Raw genomic sequence first — 21,842 nt, 5'->3', positions numbered from 1 at the left:
ATTTGGAAGCCTTCGTTTCCCTGAATCATCCCACAGATCGTTCCCCAGCCAGTATCCAGGTCACCACCGTGACAAGTATCTCCATCAGAGGATCAAGCCCGCGCCCAAGAAGAGAGAGAGAGAGAGAGAGAGATAAAGGAGAGAGAATGAGAGAAAAGTGTGGCCCCATCCGAGAGTCCAATCCATGGTTCTCCGTGAGCCCATCCACAAAGACAAAATCCAGAACGTAACGATGCTTCCGAGAACCACCCTTCATCATGTCTTCGATTTGTTGCACAGTGGGCACAAAGCTCGCGTTGCTGTCTTGTAGGCCATGGTCTTGATTACGACAGGCTGGTAGACCATCTTCACCGTTCCACCGAAGCTTCCGCCATGGAACTCTCTGCACGGTGATGGCGCTTGATCTGGTACCTTACATGCATCATGCCCCGTCAGTGACTACCACATTTTCTCAAAATTCGCCAAATAAGTGTCCGTGTCTATCGAACGTTTAGTTAAGTCTTCAAAATTCTGGAAACGTGGTGTCGTACGGGTCTTCTCCTCCTTGCCCGTACGCTTCCGTCTCCTCCGGATACTTGTCGAATTGACTCGCATCTCCGGCGCCCGCCCTAACAGGCGGCACGTATGGCGCATCGATGTCCTTCTTAGCCAGACGCTCCCATGTGACTTCGGCGAACCATGGATGTTGCATAACGTCCTTGGAGCCGCCGTGCAGGTTGCCCAGTCGCTTGGTCAGGTCCGGTGTGATGAGCTTTTGCAAGAGGTCTTGTGCGTCGGGGTGGACGTATGGCGGGTACTTGACCCGGCCCTTGAGAATGTTTTCGTAAATTTTCATGGGCGAACCGCTGTCCCAGAACGGCGTGAATCCGCAAAGCATTTCAAAGATCAAAATTCCGAGCGACCACCTGTGTCTGTCAGCATCGAGCCTAGTCTCACCTTCACTGAGGATAAACATACCAGTCTACCGACTTATTGTATCCCTTGGAAGCGACGACCTCAGGTGCGAGGTAGTCCGGTGTTCCACAAAGCGTCCACGTTATATCCGGTACTTCCTTTGCGAAGCCGAAGTCGGTGATCTTGAGGTGACCGTGGCGGTCGAGAAGCAGGTTTTCCGGCTTGAGATCGCGGTAGATGATGTTCAAGGAATGGAGGTAGTCTAGCGCCAGCGTCACCTCGGCGGCATAAAACTTGGCCACGGGATTGGGGAAGCGCTTCGGTGCGGGTCAGCGACACAGCGGGCAACAACGGCTAGAACAGGGGGAATGAGTCGTCATACCTGGGACTTGCGCAGCAAGCTAAACAGCTCGCCGCCCTCGACAAAGTCCATGACCATATAAAGATTCTTCGAGTCTTGGAAGGTTCCCCATAGCGTGATCAAAAAGGGGTGCTTAACCTTTTGCAGCATCTTGCGCTCGTCGTTGGTGTGCTCGACCTGCTTCATCTTGACGACCTGGGCCTTTTTGAGGACCTTGATTGCGTAGAAGCGCTGGTTGTGTTTTGACTGGACGAGATGGACCCTGCCGAAGCTGCCTGTGCCCAGGGTCCTCTGGATGGTGAAGTCGCCCAGCGAGTATTTGCCCTTTGTGGTCCGGACTTGGGGTTGTTGCTGCGAATTGGGCGTCACAGCCTGGCCGTTTTGGGCCATTGCCTTTGCCTGCGCGTCATTGGCAAAGGATTGCGATGCGTCGGCATTGTTGGACGGGTTGATGAGGTTCTGTATGCTCGGCAGGTTGTGACTTTGTTGGGGTTGCGGGTGGAAAGGCTGGGGGGTGGATGCGCTGGGTTGCGGGTGGCCGTACTGCTGAGGATAGGGTGACGAGTTCATAGGTTCGGCAGCGCGCGAGGACTGGATGAGCGAGTCCTGGGGGTTGTGTGATGACGACGAAGGCTGCGACGAGGGTTGGGTCGGCTGGGCGGAGGACGTGTCGGAGGCGGCGGTGGAGGGGACGGTAGGGGTGACGGGTGTCGTCGAGGTGTCCTTTTCCTTGACGGGCGACGAAGGCGAGTCGATGTTCAGGTCGCGGGAACCAGACGAGTCCTTCGTCCGCTTCTTCTTCAAAAATCCCAGGGACGGCATAGAAGCGATCAATTGCAGGGAGTGAGGCAATCTACCCTGGCCGGCGTGAGCTCTGCCCTGGGGAGGTGCCGCGACAACCCAAGTTCCTGCAGGGTGGATCTGGCCGTCGATCCTGGACGCGTTCGGAACAGAGGCCTTGCGGGGGCAGCGGGAACGGGGGAGGAAGGGGTCAGGAGGAGGAGGACGAGGAGGCTGGGCGGGATTCGAGCAAGAGGGAGAGCAATGCAAGGCAGAAAAGAGGTGTGAGCGGCGAGCGAGTGAGGGGGAGAGAAAGAGCGTCAAAGGCCAAGGAGGAGGAGGGGAGGAGTGGAGAGCGACGAGGGGCAGAGGTAGCGAGGATTATTGGGGACCTGGACGGCCAAGTGCTGGCGGGCGGACGCGATGACGATCAGTCTTCGGTCCGTTGAGCGCAGCAGACTGTGGCCCAGTGCGTGAAGTGGTTGGCGACGCGGCGATGGAGATGGAGGATGATGGACACAGGGCCAGCCAGGGAGGAGTAGGAGAGAGCGCTAGAGGGATGACAGCCAGCGACGCGGGCGCGACAGGGACTGGAGCCGGCGCAAAGCGAAGAAGCGGACGAGGAGTAGCAGAGGGGAACAAATGATGCGGGAGTGAATTGGTCGTGATTGAGCCGGTGGTGGTGGTGGAGGTGGTGGCAGAGGGCGACGGGCTGTGAGGGTGGGTGGATTCGAGGCACAGCGTCCCGATTCGGCAGGTTGGTGGGAATTGAGGACGACAACGGACGGACGAGAACGAATTGGAGGCCGAGGCATTCATCAAATCGAGAGAGAGAGAGAACGAGAAAAACATCACCACCACGCTACCGTCGATAGCCAGCCTTTAGCTCTGGATTCAAGGGACGATCGGCGCCGCCAACCGCCCGCTTTGGTCGCCAATCTGTCTCGCTTCAGCTCTACATCATCGTCGTCGGGGGCCTCCATGTCTATTTCTTCCGTTGTGCTTGTTCTTCTTCTTCTTCTTCTTCTTCCTCTCGTCCTACTCCTGCTGCCCGTCAACACCACGGCCAGACACCGTGCACTGCTGCTCCTCTGCCGCTCCCGATGCCGCCCCGCCCGCCCCCGCCGTCATCTCGCTGCGCGGACAAGGCACGCCCCTCCGCTTATTCGCTGCCTTTGTCGCCTCCTGCTTTCATCCATCTCGCGGTACACCAAGGCCATGACAAAGGCCCGTCACCCACTCCTCTCAAAACAGGGATTCACCACGGACGCTACAGGTCTGGACTCGGCTCAAGACCGGACGGCGCCTGCTGCGACAACTTGTTGCATCTGCCTTTTTCACGCAAAAACGCCGACGACGACTTTGCCATCACATCACGACTTGATGCCACCAGCCGCAGCGCTCCTCGAGTGCACATCTGGCGTACGGAACCACCGCCGGCCACGCTCATGATTCTGCCTGCGTCATGGCCGACCATGTGAAGAACCACCCATACCGGTTCCGGCGACACGTCCCCTCGGCCGCTTCCGCGTGCGGCTCTGGCCTGGACGCATTCCTCGCCCGTCTATATCACTTGGCGCTTTGCTCTGTCCGTCCGACCTGCTCAACCCTGTTTCGGCCGCCTTGTCCTGGATCTCCCAAACGCCATGTAATGCCCAGAAAAACACCATCCGTCCCATCGTGTCTGTTCCAATTTCATATTCACAACTCGGTCGACCCGCTGCTCTCCTCTGCCACGACCGCTTCCCACTGGCTTGACTTTTTCGGCGTCAGCAGGTCCAGCCCGCAGACCTCCATCCTGCGATGGTGGAATTTAAAGTACAGCCTCTCCCACGCCCAGCGAGCTTCGCCTTTCTTGGGCCGCAGCTCCACCATCCTTCCGTACGGCACGTCGTACTCTGGCCCCGGCAACTCGGGATCCGTCAGTCTCACGTACGAAGTCGAGCCGAAGAAGGCCGTCGAGTTGAAAGCCTCTGGGTCGCCAAGGAACCGCAGCTCGGTTGATTCGTAGTACAGCGTCGTGTCTAGCTCGAGACTTGGCGGCAGCAAAGACGAGTGCGTGTCAAAGTACTGTTGAAACAGCGCCTCGTCATCGGGGACGCGCTCAGCCCGAGCGGCTGAGAGTTCCTTGAATGTCGACGCCGATGGCTGGAGGACCATGAAGCTCGTCGAGATCTTTGACGCAGAGGGATCAGCTGGAAGAGCAGCCAGCCTCTTTTGCGGTGAGAATGCTAAGAGAGAATCCAAAGCAAGCGAGTCGACAATGACGCCTGATGGGGCAAGGTATATCAAACGATCAAAGTCGGTCAGCGAAAACATGCTGGTCAACGAGTACGCAAAAGAAGAGTCTTCTGTAAGTGTCAATTGACATTCGAGTGACAAGAGCAGGTCAACCCACCGTCGGCGACCTTCGGCGGACCAATCGGTCTCAAAACTACCTTGTACCTCCTCACTGCTGTCCTGAGCAATCTTCTGCTAGTTACTAGGTATGGGTCGGCGTCTTCGTCGTCGTCTATCCAGTTCCTCGGGAATAGCAGTATCCTGGTCGCGGGGCTCCTGTCGCGGTGGAGATCCGCAAAGTGCATGACGGCAGTGCAAACCTCGTCGTGATTCCTGACAAGCTGAACATAGCCCAGTTTATGCCACTGCACCTCTGCCTCCTGAAGGAAATTGTCGTATTTCGCGTCGCGAAACCCTGGCCGTCGTGCCAGTCGAGCATGCGGGTCGTACGTCTCGGTCGCAGGAAGCGGTGCTGGTAGGCGCGGTTTGATAGCTTCTTGCAGGCCGCGGACTGTCTGCTGCTGGAGCATGTAGCCCGACAGGAACAGCAAAAAGGTGAACACCAAGACTGTTGTTTGGGAACGTTAGCAGAAGACGGGCCAAGCGCCAAGCGCCGCGGCAACGTACTGATGGTTGAGGATATTACCATCGACACTTGGCCGCTCGTGAGCAGCACCATGCTGGCGGTGGTGGGTGAACTGCAGGCCTTTTCAAAAGTCTTTGCTCGTTGTCGAGGCCCAAAAGGTAGATTGTGTTCTCGTTTGGGCGAGGTGCGCTTGGCTGTCAGTCTGCCGCCGTGTTTACAAGCGCGGTTGACACGAGCAACGCCGGACCCTGGTAGCGCTGGGGGCGGAACTGCGCCGCCTGCCTTTCCGCGCCTCGTCATCTGCTTCAATCCATGCTCTACTATTCTACTCTACTTTGTATGACTTCAATCTGGCGTTGAGCTCTTGCCTCCAGGTCCGCGCATTGAGATGGTACCATTTGGTGACCGGTCCCCACTCCCCAGAATTGCATGTCTCCACCTGCGCAGTCCACAACTCAGGGGCGCTCTAATTCTACAAAGATCTCTCCTTTTTCTGCAGACAGCTCGAGTCAAGAAGCACCCAAATCTTGACTCTACAGACATGAGCTTCCAGAAGCATGCCAGGAGCCGGACCGGTCAATTCCATGCAGCTACTCTTGTGCCCTTGCGACTCCCAGCTGCCGACGTGGCAGATGCTCAGATGCTACGTGTGGATGATGCGATCGATATGGGTATTGAAGCATTGATAGCTGCCAATCAGAAGCGTGGACGCCATGATCTGATCAATGTTCATCCAGCAATGCCGCGCGACTTTACCTTAGCAACATGAACGGCGGTCCAAATAATGTCGAGAGGAGAGTGCTTCCTCTCAGCCCTAAAAAGCTTGGCGCGCCGCGGAAAATTGTCTGTGCGCCGCATTTCCGTCGCGGTCTCGTCTGGTTTCTCGAGAATCCAAGACGGCCAACAGAACATCCACAACGCCACACATCGCTCGCATACGGCTCTCGCACGCGCAGCTCGCCCAATCCAATCTTCACTTCACCTCCAGCCTCTCACACCTCTCCGCTCCACCCATGACGACGCACTCGGCCGACGCAAAAGCGCTGCTTGACGAGCGGGGCTACAGCGGCGCCCTGATCCGCGGGCAGAACCCAGCACTGCTCTTCGAAAAAGCCGTCCGTGACCGCATCACCGAAAGCTACTACTGGAAAGAACAATGTTTTGGACTCAACGCCGCCACGCTATGCGACCGCGCGGCCGAGCTGGCGTTTGTCGGCGGCACGTACGGCGGCATGGGCAAGCCGACGCCCTTCTTGTGCCTCGCTTTTAAGCTTTTGCAGCTGGTGCCGGAAAACGAGATAATATTGGCCTATTTGAATTGGCCTGATGACCAGGGTGAAGACGCGCGAGCGGATGAGGATGGCGATGACAAGGATGAGGGTGAACGCGAGAATCGGGACGCGCAAGGACAAGACGAGCCGTCGCGCTCCCAGAGCGGCGACTTCAAGTACCTCCGCGCGCTGGCTGCTTTCTACATTCGCCTGGCGTGGGAGCCTGTCGAGATCTACACAACGCTGGAGCCGCTGCTCGCCGACTACCGCAAGCTGAAGCGTCGGACCAAGGACGGCTTTGTCCTAACGCACGTGGACGAATTTATCGATGACCTGTTGACCAAGGATCGCGTCTGCGCAACGAGTCTGTGGAAACTGCCGCCGCGGACGCTGCTTGAGGACTTGGAGCTGCTCGACCCAAGAGTCAGTCCGTTGGGCGATGAGGTGGATGAGTTGGACGAGGATGGAGACCAGGATATGTATGTGGGCAACGGGCACGACCGCGAAAAATCTGAGGGGGCATACAGCAGCGATGCGAACAGGGGAAGAAGCGTGGAGAGAGGGTGTTCTGCGTCCAGATCCGTCTCGAGGTCAAGGTCTAGAGACAGATGGCCGAGGTCGAGAGAGCATCGGTCGAGGTCGCGAGAAGAATACTCTACCAAGGACGACTGAGAATTGAGTGGCCTGCCAACAAAAACCCCTGAAGAAGATGCAGCGCGTCTGTAATGTCGATGACGACGCGTCTCCGACATGCCGACACCAAAAACTCGAGAGAACATTGGCCACTCACCTTTGGACACCGCCATCGCTGATGCGCTGTCGATAAACGTCGTTTTGAATCAGTAGGACCGTAGGACCCTGTTTCTCTGAGGTTTTCGGCAATCTCATCTGGGTTCCTCGTGCGTCTCTGGACCAGTGTATATGTCAGGTACCTGCAGCAAAAGGACAGAGCAACCACTCAAGCCGCCATTCGAAGCCTACCGAGGCATTTTGGACTGGTCGCATTCAATGATTGGGTGCGACAGGAAGGTCCAGGATAGGCATGTTGTCAAACGGAGAATTATCTCAGACATTGCGAGGGTCTTTCCAGCTCCATCGACGTCATTTTGTCTGTACATTTCATGTTTATTTTCCTTCGCCTTGTACTTGGACGACTTCCTCGTGCTCTGGACTCGTGTACAGAATGCACGAGGTCTTCAAGGTGGCGAACCTCTATTCAAGCTGGCCCAGAAGGTTTCTGTGCCATCCTAGCTTTGGCCGACAGTCGTTGCGAACAGGGCGAATGCTGGTGTTCTAGATTGCCTAACAGGCCTGCTCGATCAGTGCCACTGAGCAGCGTCTATTGCCCGATTTGAGTCAAGGGCCAGGCAGACGGTTGTGCCGAGTCGATTGTTCAGAGCGGACTCTGCGCCACGGCTTGCCGCTCGCCCCACGCTTGCTCATCGAGATATAGGGCCGGGCGTGCATGCAGCGACAAGGTAGAGGGTCGAACTGCCGTGCTTAGGGGACGTCACGTGCTGTGGCATAATGAATGCAGCTGCGGCGTTTCGATGGCTTGGCTTGCATGTGGTGGTGAGGAGGCAGCGTCCGTAAGGGAGAACAAACATGGAGGCAGCAAGTTTGTGTGTGGAACCCCACGCCCCCGGGGCGCAGCAGCAACCAGGCGCGAGCAAGCCTCGTCGTTGTCGTCGTCGTCGTCGCCATCGTTGCACGACGTCCAAGGGCAATCAATTCGGAGCGCATGCATGCACAAACAGACGCAGCACGAGAAGTTAGCATTCGAGATAAGGTGGTCGGAAACGGCATGTGGCAGGTCTGGTTTGACAGCTCGCTAGAGGATGTAGCGCAGTCCAAGGCGACGACGGCGCGAGAATCAGGAAAGGCGGGCAGGCCGAGAGGTGTGGAGATGATAAGAGAATGTAATGCATGGATGGCCGTGGTGTTGAGGTTGTTGTTGTTGTTCATGTCGCTTGGCATGGCTTGGGGAGTGAACGGCGAAGATCCTGGAGTGCGGGGACCGGGGAGGAAAGGAAGAAGAGGACGAAGACGACGCCGACGACGACGATGAAGAGTAACCTAACACGATACGGGAACCGTAGGTGGGAGAGCCAGGTGGATGTACTGTACTGTCCTGTCCTGTCCTGTACTGTCCTGTACCGTGCCGCCATGCCCAAGACCCCCCAACCAGCAGCAGAGCAGCCAATGCCAACCCCAGACCCAGATGGTGGCTAGGGTCAAGCATCCATCCCTGGCTCCAAATTCCCAACGAACCGACAGCGGACTGAAATGCGAATGAACAGACTCCTCTTCTCCACATCTGGTTCCTCCGGCCGTCGCTTGCGGACACCAGGCGCCTTCGTTCTTGGTTGATGCTCCCATACACACATACATACATACATATCACCTCCCTCCCTCCCTCCCTCACTCCCTCACTCCTACCCTGTTTTTGGGGCCAGCGGAAGCAGCAATCAATCCTCACCCTCTCTGGCTGCACTCATCTGGCAAGTACACTCATCCCCCTCTCATCTATCCATGTATCCCAGCCCGTCATTGCGTCAAACATGAACATCTCTACCCTGCTTTTGTTGTCGTTCCACCATAGCGTCATTCCGTCGCAATGCCTCTACACAAGCCGCCACCCTCGTCGTCCAGCAAGATCCACCTCAAGCAAAACCCAAAAGCTGCCGCCTCCGAAGCTGACCTCGTTCGCCCAGCATCCCTGACTCCTCCTCAGACCATTCTTCCCTCGCCTTCGAAAAAGTCGTCTACCAGGTCCTTTCGTCCTTCTCGCTATTTCCATCGCCGACCATCCAGCAACACGGACGCCATGGATCTTTCTAGGCCCAAAATCCCTGTCACCATCACCTTTTTCCACCCCAACACCAGCCCGCCAGTCTTCGTCGCTACCTCCTTGACCAATCCTCCATGGCAGGTCGTCGAAATGGACGTCAAGCAGGAGCGCACTCCCTCTGGTGACCTCATCTTTGAAAAGAAGTTTGACGCCGTCGAGGCTGGCGGGTACCAGTACAAGTTCAGGCTTGGCCCCGGCGACTGGTGGGTCTGTGATGACAACGCCCCGACAGGTACCTCTAAGCTCTTACCGTCCGATCTCTCGGCCCCTCACTGACACGCTCCCAGTCTCGGACGGCTTTGGCAACAGCAACAATCTCCTCATCGTCGAACCGAAAGATCCGCTCGCGGAACAGGGCGCGGATGCCGGTCAAGAGGGGGCAGTACTGGAAAGGGTCGAGTCAGCACCTGAAGTCTGGTCGCGTGGAACGAAGCAGCAGCTGAGCCAAGATCGCAAGCCTGGGAAGGGTAAGTGCTCGGAGGAGTGGGTTTTCGTTCATCTCCCAGGCACGGTATCCGCGTCGAGAAACGCGGCAAGTTGCACGGTTTCTTGAAAGCACGAAAGAAAGAAAGAAAAAAGAAAAGCGTCTTCGTCGTTTTCGTCGTCATTCTCAGGCTTTTTTTTTTTTTTTTTTTTTTTTTTTTTGGTTGAGTTGTAATCAGCTGCTAAATCGGAATTTAATTGTGCAATGCAGAATCGGACCCGGAACCTCAGTCGCGTTCTACGTCGCCCGTGCCCGCAGTCGTTGTGGAGAAGGTCGACGACGCGCCCAGCCATGGCGACGACTTCGGCCCTGGTGCTACATCTGGCCAACAGCTTGCCCATGAAAAACGCAAGGCCGATGCAGACCCCAACATGGTCGTCGTATCAGCTGAGTCAGATGGCAAGGGTCCTGCATCGATGCACCCCGACTCTGCCGCCGCGGTGGGACACGACGCGCTTATCGAGCATACTCCTGCAGATGATAATGTGCCCTTGTTACCCCACGAGTCCATCTTCCCTGACGTTCCTCAACAAGCACCATTGTTCCCTCATGAGGCTGCCGTCGCCGTCAGCAGCGGTAGCAGTAACTGCACCGAAGACGACGAAGACGACGCCGCCGGACCAGAAACCTTTCAGCCTGTCGACTTCAAAGGGGAAATTCCCCTCTTCCGACATGAATCCATCGCCTTGCCGCCTGGGGAGGGCAGCTCCGGCTCCGAACACAAATCACCGCCCTCTCTCCAAAACATGATGGACCAGGAGGATCCAAATGACCCATCGCTGGTGCCATTCCCCACCAAGCGGGAGACCATCTACGAACACATTCGGTCTTTGGAGCACCGACTTGAAGAGGACCAGTCAATTCCAGAGGATTCGACCTCAAATTCACCGTCGTCGCAGGCTGTTGCCGAGGAACCTGCTCCGCCATCGCCCCTAGACTCCATCCAAGAGGACCATGAAGAGGAGGAGGACCCTGCAAATGTCGCCTCGCTTAACGTGCAGCGCGATGGCCAGGCTGAGCGGCACCACCATGCACGCACCGTAGGCTCAGTTCCCACGCCTCCGTTGACGCCGACGAGTGATTCTGCAAGTAAGAAGCATGAGCGTGCTGATTCAGTCTTTGCAATCCCTGCCGACAACATTGGCGCGCGGATCGAGGCCTCTCAAACGGTTTACGAAGACTCCAGATCTAAGCCGGTCCCTGGAGATGACGACCAGCAACACAAAGTCGTTGCCTCGTCACCCAAGGGCACACCGTCGGACAAGAGACGACAAGGGGCCCTGATTGCCATTTGGAACACGCTTTTCGGCAGCTGGCTGGGGTCGATCAGTCGCTGGTTTTCGAGCCTGTGTGGTGGACGAGGACGCGCTACGTAAGCCTCCACCGTAAGCCACTTGTTCATCATATGCGTCAATCATGCCGTCTGTCTTTCATGGAGAGGCAGAACAAAGCCACATCTGAGCACACTTTTCCTCTTGCAATGCGCGATGAGCACCACACCTTGCTCATGACCTGTTGAAAATACTTTGCTAACTCAGTCTTTTTTTTAAACGACAGAGCCGTCATTTTTGCCACCTTTGCCGCCGTTCTTGCATACACGTATCAAGACAGCCTGCGCGACGCGGTGCGCGATTACCTGTCGGCGTCGGCATAGGCACGCCTCACGTCCGTCAATAGCGAACGGCAGAGCGCCCTGGCACGGCCTGCACGCAAGCAAGCAAGCAAGCAGGCAGGCAAGCCGGCAAGCGAGAATGCCGCCAAGACATGCGTTTGTCGATCCCCTTTTCTTTTTGGTTGGGCAACGACACGACGCCCAGAGCCTCTTGCGGCTAGCTTGACTCCTGTCTCCCCTTTCGCCTCTTTCCTCTTCTAAAACATTTTTCCCCTCTTCTTTTGTCGGTCGCAGGAGCGTGGCGCTTGCTCGCTGCTTGCGGCCTGTCTGCCTTGCGGACGTATCGAGCATCGTCTGCCGTGTATGCTGTGCTTCGCCCGCGTGGTGTCGTTCCGATTTTTTGACATCGCCTGCTATTCCTTTTGCACCACAGACTACTATTGGGCTTGGACGGTGCAAGCAAGCGAGCGTGTCTGCGTCCGGGCTCTGACGCGTCACACGTGATGGATTTGATGTTGCGATGTGATGGCTTGGTTTTACCCTTTCTTATTTAATGGGGTGGCTTGAGATGGACACGCACTGGCTGGCTGGATGGATGGATGGATGGATGGAAGAGCAATTCTTCTTTTTCTGCCCTACAACTGCTTCTTTTCCCCCTTTCAATGCTTTCCTCTCGCCCTGTTGCTGCTGCTACACCTAGTACTACCACTATTATTAATGCTCTCTTCTTTCTTTTTGCTGTTCGTTCCTGTACTCTGATACGCAACTCCTCCCCTTTATTTCCCTCTCCTCTCTTGTCCTTGCTCGTCTGTGGTGTCGTGTATGTTTAGCTAGGCAGCCAGTAGGCGAAGGAAGTTCTTGCTTCGTGTTGCGTGTATGAGCGAGCTGCTGTGTTGTGGCGCTGAGGGTACTCATGCGTGGAAAAGCGATTACAATCCGCAGCTTGGCGAATATTGAGTTGCCGTGTCGTTGGTGAAATGAGAGGAGTGAATTACATTCATTATTCAGCTTCATGTTTGTGTGCTGCGCGTGTCGTTGTGTTAGATGCAATTTGTTCGTTGAGTGGAAACGGACAGTGCAAAAGCAACATGAGAATGAGAAATAAAATCAACGGGACGCAGCATGCACGGAAAATGAGCAGATGCTCATCAGCAATAATGTCCGCTTGGCCACTGGCTTCGTTTACATCTACTTTAAGCTAACCACATGTTCGATCATTCTGCTCGTTGGTACTGAAGTTGGACGCACGGTCCACTCAGTATAGTTGTTGGCAAGATCACTCACATGCACTACGAGCTTCCCACACAAGAGATAATATTTGGTGATGCAAGAGTTTTCTGCACCACGCACGCTACCTATTCAGCATTGCTCTACCCTACTGTGCCCGGCAGCTACCTAGGTATTATCAATAGAAGCGAAGATGGTTGTCCGTTTCCTATGCCTTCCTTGCCGTTGGAGTATCCTTCTTGCTTGCCTGTCTGCATTTGCTATTCCACCACCACCACCACCTCGCCGTCCAGTTCAGGTGATGATGATCAATCCGCTGGCACCACAGTCCAAAGCCACGCCTGATGCCATCCGCCCCAGTCCAATCCTTCCATTACGTGACTGACACTTCTTTCTTAACACGCCCCACTCATTCAACCAGCCCTACAATAGTTTGCCGGAAAGCTGCCCTGAACGCCCCTCAACTCGCCCTGCCACCAGCTATCCATGGCATCGCCGTCCTTCTTGACAACGCGAATACGGTCACCCTCACGGAACGTCAGATCACCAGGACCTTGGCCATCAAAGTCGTACAGCGCCGTCACGTACTCGGCACGCGGCTGGGGCAGGTCGAATTTCTTCTTGGGCGGCGGCGGCGGTGGCTTCTTCTTGGCTCCGATGCCGGCCGCCAGCCCCTGCAGCGGCGTCGGCACAGCGCCATTGGAGGGCGCGCCGGGCGTCGTCGCTCCGTTGGAATGGGGACGTTGCTGTGCAGCTGTAAAGTAGTCTGGCGGATCTTGCGGGTACGGCGGTGCGGGGGAGTACGAACTGGCGGTCGAAGGGCGCCGTATGGAGAAATTGCCATCGTAGGGGGTCAGAGTCGATGACGGCGACGACGACGAGGGGATGCGCGGTTTATTGGCTGCGACTTTGGGACGAGTTGCCAGGTTCACTGGAGAAGATGCGGTGCTGCTGTATTGCTGCTCCGGGGATGGCGGACCGCCGCGCGGCCGCGGTGGCTTGGGCGGAGGGTTTTCTTCGCCTGCCGTCGTGTTGGAGCTTGAGCGCAGCGAATTGAATGAAGGCCGGCTTCCGAGACGTGCGCGTCCAGAGTTAAAATTGTCTGATGCTTTGTTGCGCAGATTGAAGCCCGAGTATGTGTCGTGCTTCTGCTCTGGGAGCTCCATGGGCTGCCGGACCACATTCGAGTTGACGAGCAGCTTGAAGCTTGTTTCGAGCTCCTTGCGCAACGGCGTAAAGGTCGCGTCCCACTCGCCCAGCACATCCGACATTTCTGGCGGTGGGGAAGGAAACCCGAATTCCTGGCAGTACTCATGTTGCACAGTGTAGAGGCTGGCGACGAGGCTGTTCTGGACTTCGACCACGCTGGCGAGGAGAAATGGCAGGAGGGAGAGCACAGCCGCCGTTACTCTTGGGAGATGAGATTGAAGGTGATGATCCGCCGCCTCAAACTCGGTGAATGTTCTGTCCATGTCTATACGGTGTTTTGCGAGGGCGGAATCGTCTCGAGCGGAGCGATTGGCCGAGTTCTCAAGCTTCTCAGCACGGCTCTTGTAGCGTTCATAGTCGAGCTACAACACAGTCAGCAGACATTGGCATGAATAGGGGATGCAAGAAGAAGCACCTTTTTATCCTCGCGCTTTTGCATTGATTTGAACATGGGCTTGATGCTCTGACGCGCGTTTTGCATGGGTCGAAGCAGCCGCTGGTCGATGAGGGAAATGTCCTCGTTCAAGTCATTCTTCAAGTCGGTGTACAAGTTCTTCAGCTTCGCCGTGCGCTCGGCCGTCTCTCGAGGCGTTTCCGACGGAACGTGTCCGCTGTTTGAAATCTCTCCTACGGCGTTGATGGGTTTGTACAGAGCATCGAATTCGCAGACCAACATGTGCTCATGGTTGAGGATTTGGGACCACGCGTCGCGCCAATTCTTGGTCGCATCGAGCAGCTAGGCGCTTGTCAGCTACGAGCAGTTGAACATGGAGCAGTTTGGTCACCTTTCCTAGCATCTGGTCAACCTCCTTGAACTCGGCCAGCATGGTCGCGACTTGTGCGTCGTTCTCGCCCCGGGGCAGAAAGGAGCCCACTTTGCGCTGGATTCGCTGCATTGTGAAGACGAAGAGCAATGCCCGCAGCAGATACGAAGATGCAAAGGAAAAGAGAGTGAGGGGTGATGGAGGGCAAGAGGTAAGCAAGCAAGCCAGCAAACAAAGGGCCAATGGCGGAGGTTGTGAGAGGCGAGGGAGGTGACGAGCATACGTGGAGCTGCACCTGGACTGGAGCGGGCGTGAGGGTGGAGCTTGAGCTGCGCAGCACAGCGGGGGCGCCGCCCGCTTGGGTAGGGCCCCCCCCCCCCCCCCCCCCTCTGCTCGCCTGTTAGGTCGCCTGGCACGTCGCGCTGACGCCAACGCGTCAACCCACAGCGACTGGAGCCTCATCAACTGAACCTCAACACCGTCGCCAGCATGCGCGACCGCTCGACCTCAGCATGACCTCTCCCGCTCCTAATGCCATCCGCACCATTGTTCCCTCGCAAAACACCGCCCCCGTCCACGAGTTCGCCTGTCTTTACACCCACGACTTGCGCCGCAAGCAAAAGCGATGGCATGATGGCTTCCTCAAGTTCCATACCTTCAACAAGCGCGCCATGGTCTATGATCAGTCACGAAACCACATTGGAGATACACACTGGAAGAAGGTTGACGAGCTGCAGGAGGGCGATGAACTTACTCTGGAAAATGGCGTCATCGTCGAAGTCGCCGAGCCCAAGTCCACTACTCAGACGGACTTGACTCCAATCCTGCAGAAGCGGCCAAGAGAGGGCGTCGCTGAAAATGGCATTGCTCTGAGGAATCCGGGGCTCCCTGTTCCAGGAGTAAGGAGCAGCGGCATCCGTTCAAGCACAGTCTCGCAGTCTCTCAATCGTTCTCTTAGCGCCGTTCTCGGAACTCCAAAAGGTCCTCTCGGGAAAGCCCAGCTCCCGCATAGGTCTCCCTTTGAAGAGAGACAGGCGAATCAAGCAAAAGACTGGGCCGCGACGGAGAGGGCAGCCAAAAGGCAGAGAGTTGCAGAAGTCGGGCAGGTCTGGAATGCAGCGAAGGAAATTAGAACGCCAGTTCCCAAATCGCGTGTACAACAGTCTGCCATAGGTCGAACTGCCATGGATCCGCCGCTTCTGGAGCGACAAACACCATTGACACCGCAAGGTTATAGCCGGATTGTACCCCAGGATGATGTTATCGACATTACCTCTGATGTTGAGGAGCCCATGTCTGATGTTACCTTACCAAATACACCACCAAACTTCTCCCATCATGCTCTCTTCGCTCATGGCAAACGGTCTCAGAGACCGATCCAGAGGCCTGCTCCGAAGGTTACTGCTGCGGGTCATGAGTCTCGTTCTCGAAAAGGTCTCCATGAACGACCCCTTGCACGTAGTCCTTCACCTCCTGTAAGCACGACCAGCAAAGTCACCGGCGTTCAAGAAGCGATGGTCGCTGGAAGGAAAGCACCCGACGGTGCTGAAACCCCGTCTGACGAACGAACTCCCTCTCCGCAGCGGAAGACTTTGAAGCTGAGAGCAGGCCTGCGGAAAAAAAGGCTGTTCTGTCAAGGAGGACCTGCGCCCCGGGACTCGGGCGCCAGTGCGGCTTTGAACTCCCGCGCTGTTTCCCGGTCCGGTAACCCGAACGTCCAGAACTCACATGGCTTGAAGCACGTTAGGCGACATTCAGAAATACCAAAACTCGACAATGGCTTGACTCCATCGTCACCGCCCGAGGAAGTGGACATTCTCCCCGAGACGACTGGTCTGCTGGAATATGCCGGCCGATACCGGCCAAATGCACGCAGTGATCGAATCTCAAAGTCATTCGCTGAACGCGAGGCTCAGCTCTCAAGTGGTTTCGAGCAGGCTCCAACTCGTCATTGCAAAGGCCAGTCTGTCGCGAACGAGGTGGCTGCAGAGGCTGAGGGCCCCCGGTATCACGGGCGCAAGGCCGCTCCACCGGCTGCCGCTCACAAAGCCACCTCGCCACCTGACAATCGTCGTGAACGCCCCGAGACTGATTGGAGGTCCAACCAAGGCAAGCCAAGCGCTGCAAAAACCAACTCACCAAGTCGTCCTCGCGTGGGTAGCACAAAAGGAACAAATTCCATACTTCAACGCTCTGCGAGTCTCAACATCGCAGTGCCTTCCAAGGCAGTACGACGCGGGTCTACGCCACCGTCACCACCGGTCGACAAGGACGTTGGGCCGTGGAGCACCGAAGCGGTGGATCTCTTCGATTGGCGACCCCCAGGCTATGTCTTTCAGGGGCAAGGAAAGGGCTTTGCTCCCGCGTAGTCGCAGGCACAGGAAATGCCTAAGACCTGATCCTAGACCCCATAGCCTCCAGCCTGAATTGTGGGCCACGGTCGTGGACAGCAGATGGTCCGTTTCTCTAAACTTCAACAAGCACACCAGTTTCAGCACCTTTTGAGTATTACGAGCAGCATTGGTGCTACAGGTGGCAAGACATTTGGAATTTCATAGTGCTCTTTCATCACCAAGAAGTTGTCTTTCTTCCATTGCTCTGTCCCCTAAAAACAGAAAGGATTACGGTGGTAAAGAATTCAGAATCACCACTACGTGCGAGTAATCATTCCAAAGGCGATACGAGCAGTCGGATTTCGAATCCCTATGACTGATGCCGTGTCGGTGAGTGCGGGCTGCACACGGAGGCGATGTGTCTTGACGACGCATGTTGCATCCCACCGCTCGCCCTGTCGCCCTCACAAAAGGGTGCTTTTGAAGTACTTGGGCAAATGAGATACAGATCGACTCATACGGATCGCATCTCCGCATTCGTTGGGATATCAGGGGCCGCCAAGGCCGCTCTCGCATCAACAGCGTTTGCTCATTGTAGGAGACGTCCTTCCATTGTCTACTGTCTACACGACAAAGGGTGTGGAAAATTTCTCACAATCTTGCAGCCGCGAGGATACTGAGGATCAAGTTTGCTACGAAGTCCCTCGCTCCTGCCTCGTTCAAATCAGCTTAAGCTGCTCGGTACTCATGTTACCTGGATGTGAACAGCATCTACCCGCGTTGATGGGGGGAAATGATCCAGTCGAACGCGTCGTGCCGACAATCCTCTCTCGTTTGGTGCAGAACGCAGCGCATCGAATACGAGAACATTGCACCCGTCATCCGAACTTCCCAGAATCGTCGAAAAGCCTCATTTCCATACTTGGACCCGAATTCTCTCCTGAATGCCATAGGTGCCATCATCTAGAACTTGAGGAAACGCGAGCCTCTCTTCCCAACGAAATGGTTGGCTTGTGGACCTAATGTGCTGGCTTCACGATGAATAAGAAACACGCAGAGATAAATAAGATGGGAAACAATGTGTCGGTGGCACGTGTTCCTATTCGATGCACACTGGTAGAGCAGCAGGTGGGATTTGAGCTGTCGGCACGACCTCGTGTGTGCAATGCCACTCTGTAGCTCCAGCGGAAGTAAGTTGAACCTCACTTGTCTCATTCTTTGGGATATTGCAAAGCATAGTCTAATCCTAGCTGCAAGCCTGAAGTCCATTGACTGCTTCGAAGAAGGTATGTAGCTACGTAGCTTATGCGTCGGATTTGAACCATCGCTCTCCTGGTCAACTCCTCACAAAACTTGTTCCAATCCAAAATCGACTTTGCTCGCAAAAGCGCACTGGAAGAGGGAAAATATGAGAAGGTGACTTGGCATGAGGTCCGGTCTCAATCGAACGTAGCGGTTTGCAAGCTGTCCGGAGCTTCGGCATCGTGCACTGGAGCCCCTGACCGAACATTGAGCAGCACACGCCGGCAGTGGTTTTTTTCGACGTCTGAGCTCCAGCTCCAGCTCTCTGTCTTCCTCGGCGACGCCGTCGCACGTGTCATTCAAGGCTTCACAGACCAATTCTCCTTTCTTTAGCAGTCGCTCCATCGGATGCGATCCACGGTCCAAAGCTCGGCTGTTGCATGAACGCAAGACAGTCGCATCCGAGGCTTCCAACTCAAGGTTTCATGATCACTCGCGACGTCAGTCGGTTGCTGGATGGCCTGACAATTCAACACGAAACGATGTCATCGCCAAGGATATACCACGGATTTGAGGACTGCAGAGTGTTTCTACGTCATTTCAACGGCTGAGGTACTCATTGGAGTGTGGCGTAGGAGAGGCCTCATCCCAGCGCTCGTAACGCACTGATGGTCTTCTAGTCCTATCATTCGCTCGTAACGCATGGATAGCGACACAGCCCTACGGGCCCCACGGGCTACGATCCACTTGGACGTCGTATCTCACCGGCTGTGCCACAGCCCTACCCCACTGACCGCCTTTCACAATGGAAGCTTGGGATGATGTTCCTTTGCTGATTCGCGCCCTTCACTTTGCGGAGGCGCCACCAAGCAAGAGAACCGCCAGCACCAGGACTTGGATTCGAGAAGACGTCTCCAACGTCCCAATTGGCTGGATCTTAGTTCAGAAGCAATCGACATTGAACTGAGTCGCAAGTCTGTCCGATGAAACAGCAGTTGAAGGCCTGGCGAGTTGAACGCACGCGCTGCGAATTATTTTCACTGCGGTGCATGTACCCAGCCAGCGTGTCCTCGGTCTTCGGCCTTTCATCTTCGGGCTTCCAAATGCCCTCGGGCAACGTGCATTTCCTATTCCCGCAATACTGGTGTGTTTGAGAGAAAGTAGTAGCGCAATTACTGCTTTCAGACTAGCTAGGCAATCCGCCAGCTTCCCCTGAAGCTCCTCGCCTTCTCGAAAGGTCGCAGCGGCGCGTTACCGGAGCTCACCCGTGTCGATCAATTCGTAAGAGGGCTGGGAAGCCCTCGGCGGCGAGTCATTTCCATTGTGGACAGCCACCACGGTGGTGGCCGGGCCGGTCCACATGCTACCGGTACGTCTCCTCTATACCTGAGAGGGGTATGCTCGGGGACGGTGAAGGGCAATCACGGATTAGGTAGAACCTAGATCCGTGCGCGTAATTAGTAGATATGTGATGTATGAGTAGTTAGAGGAGAATTAGATATCTCTATTGAATTATCTGCACTAACTACCATTTAGATAACTCTTATAAATAGGTGTAATATTACTGTTATATAAGATTGACTAAAGCTCTTGAAGTCTATTACTAAATGCTCTTTATTTAGTACATGTATTAGTAGACATAATAATGCTGATCTTCAGCCGATCTACCGACGCCGGAGTTCCCGCGAATCTCGATTAGGGTTCACAGTTTCTCGTATTGCAAGATACACTGATGGGTCTGTGATCACGGTATTGCCGCTAAGGGGTCTCCACGAACAGGTATATATTGAGCTCTCACAACCATCCAAGAAGCTGTCAACACAACAACTCTACTTTCCCATTCACATCTCTTCCAGCCAACTACTCTCCGATCTTTCGATCTTCCAAACCTAACCAATATCCGCCAAAATGCGTTTCTCCATCGCCGCCTCTGTTGCCGCCCTGAGTGCCCTTGTCTCTGCCGGTGTTGTCGACATCGAGACTGCCACCGTTACCGACCTCTTCATCCGTGACAACAACGGTATCCAGGCCGCCGGCTTCACCGTCCAGGGCGTCAAGTGTTCTGTTTCCTCCGGCGCTAAGATCGCCAAAGGCAAGGAAGCAAAGTGCGGCACCTCCCAGTACCAGTTCGGTATTACTGGCTCCATCTCCGATTACACCCTCTCCATTTCCAAGGACCTGGGCACTGGGTAAGTATTCTTGCATAAAGTTCTCTCATCAATATTACATGATTTGACTCCTCTTCACAGCGCCGGCATCACTGGCAAAACACATATCGACGTCAACTGCCACGCTGCTGGCCCTGACCCGAACGACTATGTCTGCAGCCAGGCCGGCCAGATTTACGTCACCCTCAAGTAAATGCTTGAGCCGCGTCTTCGGACATTATGCATACAGCTATTATGTTACATAATCTCTAAGAAACAAATGACGTGGTCATTTGGACCTCAAGACTCTTCCACAAGACAAAGAATGTGATTTGACTGCCCGACTGATGAGCGATTTGAGTGCTTTATTTCCCCACCTAGGACGCTTTTAGGCTTAACACCAATGGAGCAGCTGGCAGCAGATGGAGTTCCAATGGGCATCAGCAGGAAAATCTGTTTGGCAAGGCGTTGGTCTCCAAGAGAAACCTATCATTGACATCGATCATGTGCTTCTTGGACGTCAACGCCCTAGGAATCTATTCTCGCCTCGCAGGACCCAATTTTCTCGCCTGACCTCGCTCCGGTCCTTGAGACCCTTGCATTCCCCAGTTCGGCTTCAATCTGGCTCGAATCGTTCGAAACAAACTTCTGGGTATTGCCTGCGCAGATCTAGTCAACAACTGCTGTGTCCAAGTCTTGGCCAACATCGACAATCTGGTTTGTGGTTGACTAAACTTATTTGTCTTATGTCGAGAGGAACAGCAAGGACCTTGGGTAACAACGCTGTCATAGCGTTGCAGTTGAGAATCAAGGAAGCATGATTCGGGAAGCTAAATACGAACGTCCGACCCCATCCGTCCCCTCGGACGACGACGGGAAGGCCAGCTCAACAGCGCCCTCCTCGCCTGAAAAGACACCTGGACGAACCATCCTACTGTGACACCCCTGCACCGACATAGTACCAAGAAAGTTTCCTTGTTATACGAGAGTCTTTAGCCGGGCATCCCCCCACTCACTTTACAAACATACGTGGCATTCCCCGAAGAAAACTCCGTCTTAGATAGCCAACTGGTTCCAGCGAGACGTCAAACAAACAATGAACGTCCCACCCTTCAGGATCGCAGGCCTGGCACTTGGTTAATGACGACTGCGTTAGCGAACGAGCTCTTTGCCTTGCCAGAAACGGGCCAGTGCGATGTCGAAGAACAAGCTTCGCTCATCACCGAAGTGTTTTTCTTCATGTCCACATTTGAGGAGTAACCGTCGCCTGAAGTTTTTGTCACTCAATGCTGTTTGTCAGTGGTACCCGCAGCTGACCGTGTCGGATTGCAATTATCAAACATCTTGAGGAAGCAGCAAAGGTTTGCCTGCAGCAGGTCCATCGGGCGGTAGGTTCTACCACACAAATGCAGTCGCCTCGCAATCTGGGTGTCGCAGCTTGGATCTATTTAAGATGATGGAGTGCTGAAGTAGGGCACGCCTTACCGCCCCTCTCACAACCTTGTGGACCACAACCAATCCAATCTCTGACGCAGACTAAGATAAGAAACGCACCCCACGAGTCCAATGTCTCTGCTTCACCATGTTCTGAGACAGTTTGTCTCTGAGGCCACCAGTGGGAGACAAGACCGCAGCTGCCTCGACGAAAAGCAATATCGCCGCTGCTCACCTCCGCAACACTGCCGCACTCCACTTTTTGATGTGCGTCTCGCATTCGTGGGAGTTGGAGGCCTGCGACGGCTTCATCCAGCTGGCGCGGGTCGCAGGTGGGAACGTTGATCGCGAAGTCGTACGTTGTGTG

The 21,842-nt window shown here is 55.3% G+C and overlaps 7 protein-coding genes across 7 annotated transcripts; 4 read left to right on the top strand and 3 right to left on the bottom strand.

Moving 5' to 3' along the window:
* Positions 1 to 502: 502 nt before the first annotated feature.
* On the bottom strand, positions 503 to 2,077 carry IWZ02DRAFT_379255 (kinase-like domain-containing protein; the record flags this gene model as incomplete). The annotated part of the gene is made up of 3 exons (XM_066765033.1): positions 503 to 905; positions 958 to 1,211; positions 1,277 to 2,077. 3 exons carry the CDS (start codon positions 2,075 to 2,077, stop codon positions 503 to 505), a joined length of 1,458 nt encoding a protein of 485 aa, XP_066622078.1.
* A 1,659-nt stretch (positions 2,078 to 3,736) lies between these two features.
* IWZ02DRAFT_491781 (uncharacterized protein) lies at positions 3,737 to 4,994 on the bottom strand (the record flags this gene model as incomplete). Its single annotated transcript, XM_066769777.1, has 3 exons — positions 3,737 to 4,386; positions 4,434 to 4,883; positions 4,943 to 4,994. The coding sequence occupies 3 exons, from the start codon at positions 4,992 to 4,994 to the stop codon at positions 3,737 to 3,739; spliced, it is 1,152 nt and encodes a 383-aa protein (XP_066622077.1).
* A 920-nt stretch (positions 4,995 to 5,914) lies between these two features.
* On the top strand, positions 5,915 to 6,774 carry IWZ02DRAFT_491780 (PRP38 family-domain-containing protein; the record flags this gene model as incomplete). The annotated part of the gene is made up of 2 exons (XM_066769776.1): positions 5,915 to 6,655; positions 6,715 to 6,774. 2 exons carry the CDS (start codon positions 5,915 to 5,917, stop codon positions 6,772 to 6,774), a joined length of 801 nt encoding a protein of 266 aa, XP_066622076.1.
* Positions 6,775 to 8,789: 2,015 nt separating this feature from the next.
* Positions 8,790 to 10,883, top strand: IWZ02DRAFT_434354 (uncharacterized protein; the record flags this gene model as incomplete). The annotated part of the gene is made up of 3 exons (XM_066766354.1): positions 8,790 to 9,255; positions 9,311 to 9,490; positions 9,718 to 10,883. The coding sequence occupies 3 exons, from the start codon at positions 8,790 to 8,792 to the stop codon at positions 10,881 to 10,883; spliced, it is 1,812 nt and encodes a 603-aa protein (XP_066622075.1).
* A 1,532-nt stretch (positions 10,884 to 12,415) lies between these two features.
* On the bottom strand, positions 12,416 to 14,612 carry IWZ02DRAFT_455376 (uncharacterized protein). The gene is made up of 3 exons (XM_066767784.1): positions 14,341 to 14,612; positions 13,971 to 14,291; positions 12,416 to 13,917 (listed from the first exon to the last, which is right to left on the bottom strand). Exons 1-3 carry the CDS (start codon positions 14,449 to 14,451, stop codon positions 12,760 to 12,762), a joined length of 1,590 nt encoding a protein of 529 aa, XP_066622074.1. The 5' UTR covers positions 14,452 to 14,612; the 3' UTR covers positions 12,416 to 12,759.
* A 219-nt stretch (positions 14,613 to 14,831) lies between these two features.
* Positions 14,832 to 15,515, top strand: IWZ02DRAFT_380121 (uncharacterized protein; the record flags this gene model as incomplete). The annotated part of the gene is made up of 1 exon (XM_066765086.1): positions 14,832 to 15,515. A coding segment is annotated over one exon (684 nt), but the record flags the coding sequence as incomplete, so codon positions are not given.
* A 4,046-nt stretch (positions 15,516 to 19,561) lies between these two features.
* IWZ02DRAFT_455368 (uncharacterized protein) lies at positions 19,562 to 20,737 on the top strand. The gene is made up of 2 exons (XM_066767783.1): positions 19,562 to 20,083; positions 20,144 to 20,737. The coding sequence occupies exons 1-2, from the start codon at positions 19,803 to 19,805 to the stop codon at positions 20,253 to 20,255; spliced, it is 393 nt and encodes a 130-aa protein (XP_066622072.1). The 5' UTR covers positions 19,562 to 19,802; the 3' UTR covers positions 20,256 to 20,737.
* The last annotated feature ends 1,105 nt before the right edge of the window (positions 20,738 to 21,842 follow it).

The sequence above is a fragment of the Phyllosticta citriasiana genome, assembly GCF_038021145.1.
Source record: "Phyllosticta citriasiana strain CBS 120426 chromosome Unknown IWZ02scaffold_8, whole genome shotgun sequence".
Lineage (NCBI taxonomy): Eukaryota > Fungi > Ascomycota > Dothideomycetes > Botryosphaeriales > Phyllostictaceae > Phyllosticta > Phyllosticta citriasiana.
This window is presented reverse-complemented; position numbering and strand designations above follow the sequence as displayed.

What these genes read in the sequence shown, in the direction of transcription:
- IWZ02DRAFT_455376 (XM_066767784.1), bottom strand. Translation starts at nt 14,451, where the DNA reads ATGCAGCGAATCCAGCGCAAAGTGGGCTCCTTTCTGCCCCGGGGCGAG. An exon ending in TTGACCAGATGCTAGGAAAG is followed by an intron (nt 14,292 to 14,340) that starts GTGACCAAACTG and finishes ACAAGCGCCTAG; the next exon opens with CTGCTCGATGCGACCAAGAA. An exon ending in AAAAGCGCGAGGATAAAAAG is followed by an intron (nt 13,918 to 13,970) that starts GTGCTTCTTCTT and finishes ACTGTGTTGTAG; the next exon opens with CTCGACTATGAACGCTACAA.
- IWZ02DRAFT_455368 (XM_066767783.1), top strand. Translation starts at nt 19,803, where the DNA reads ATGCGTTTCTCCATCGCCGCCTCTGTTGCCGCCCTGAGTGCCCTTGTC. An exon ending in TCCAAGGACCTGGGCACTGG is followed by an intron (nt 20,084 to 20,143) that starts GTAAGTATTCTT and finishes TCCTCTTCACAG; the next exon opens with CGCCGGCATCACTGGCAAAA.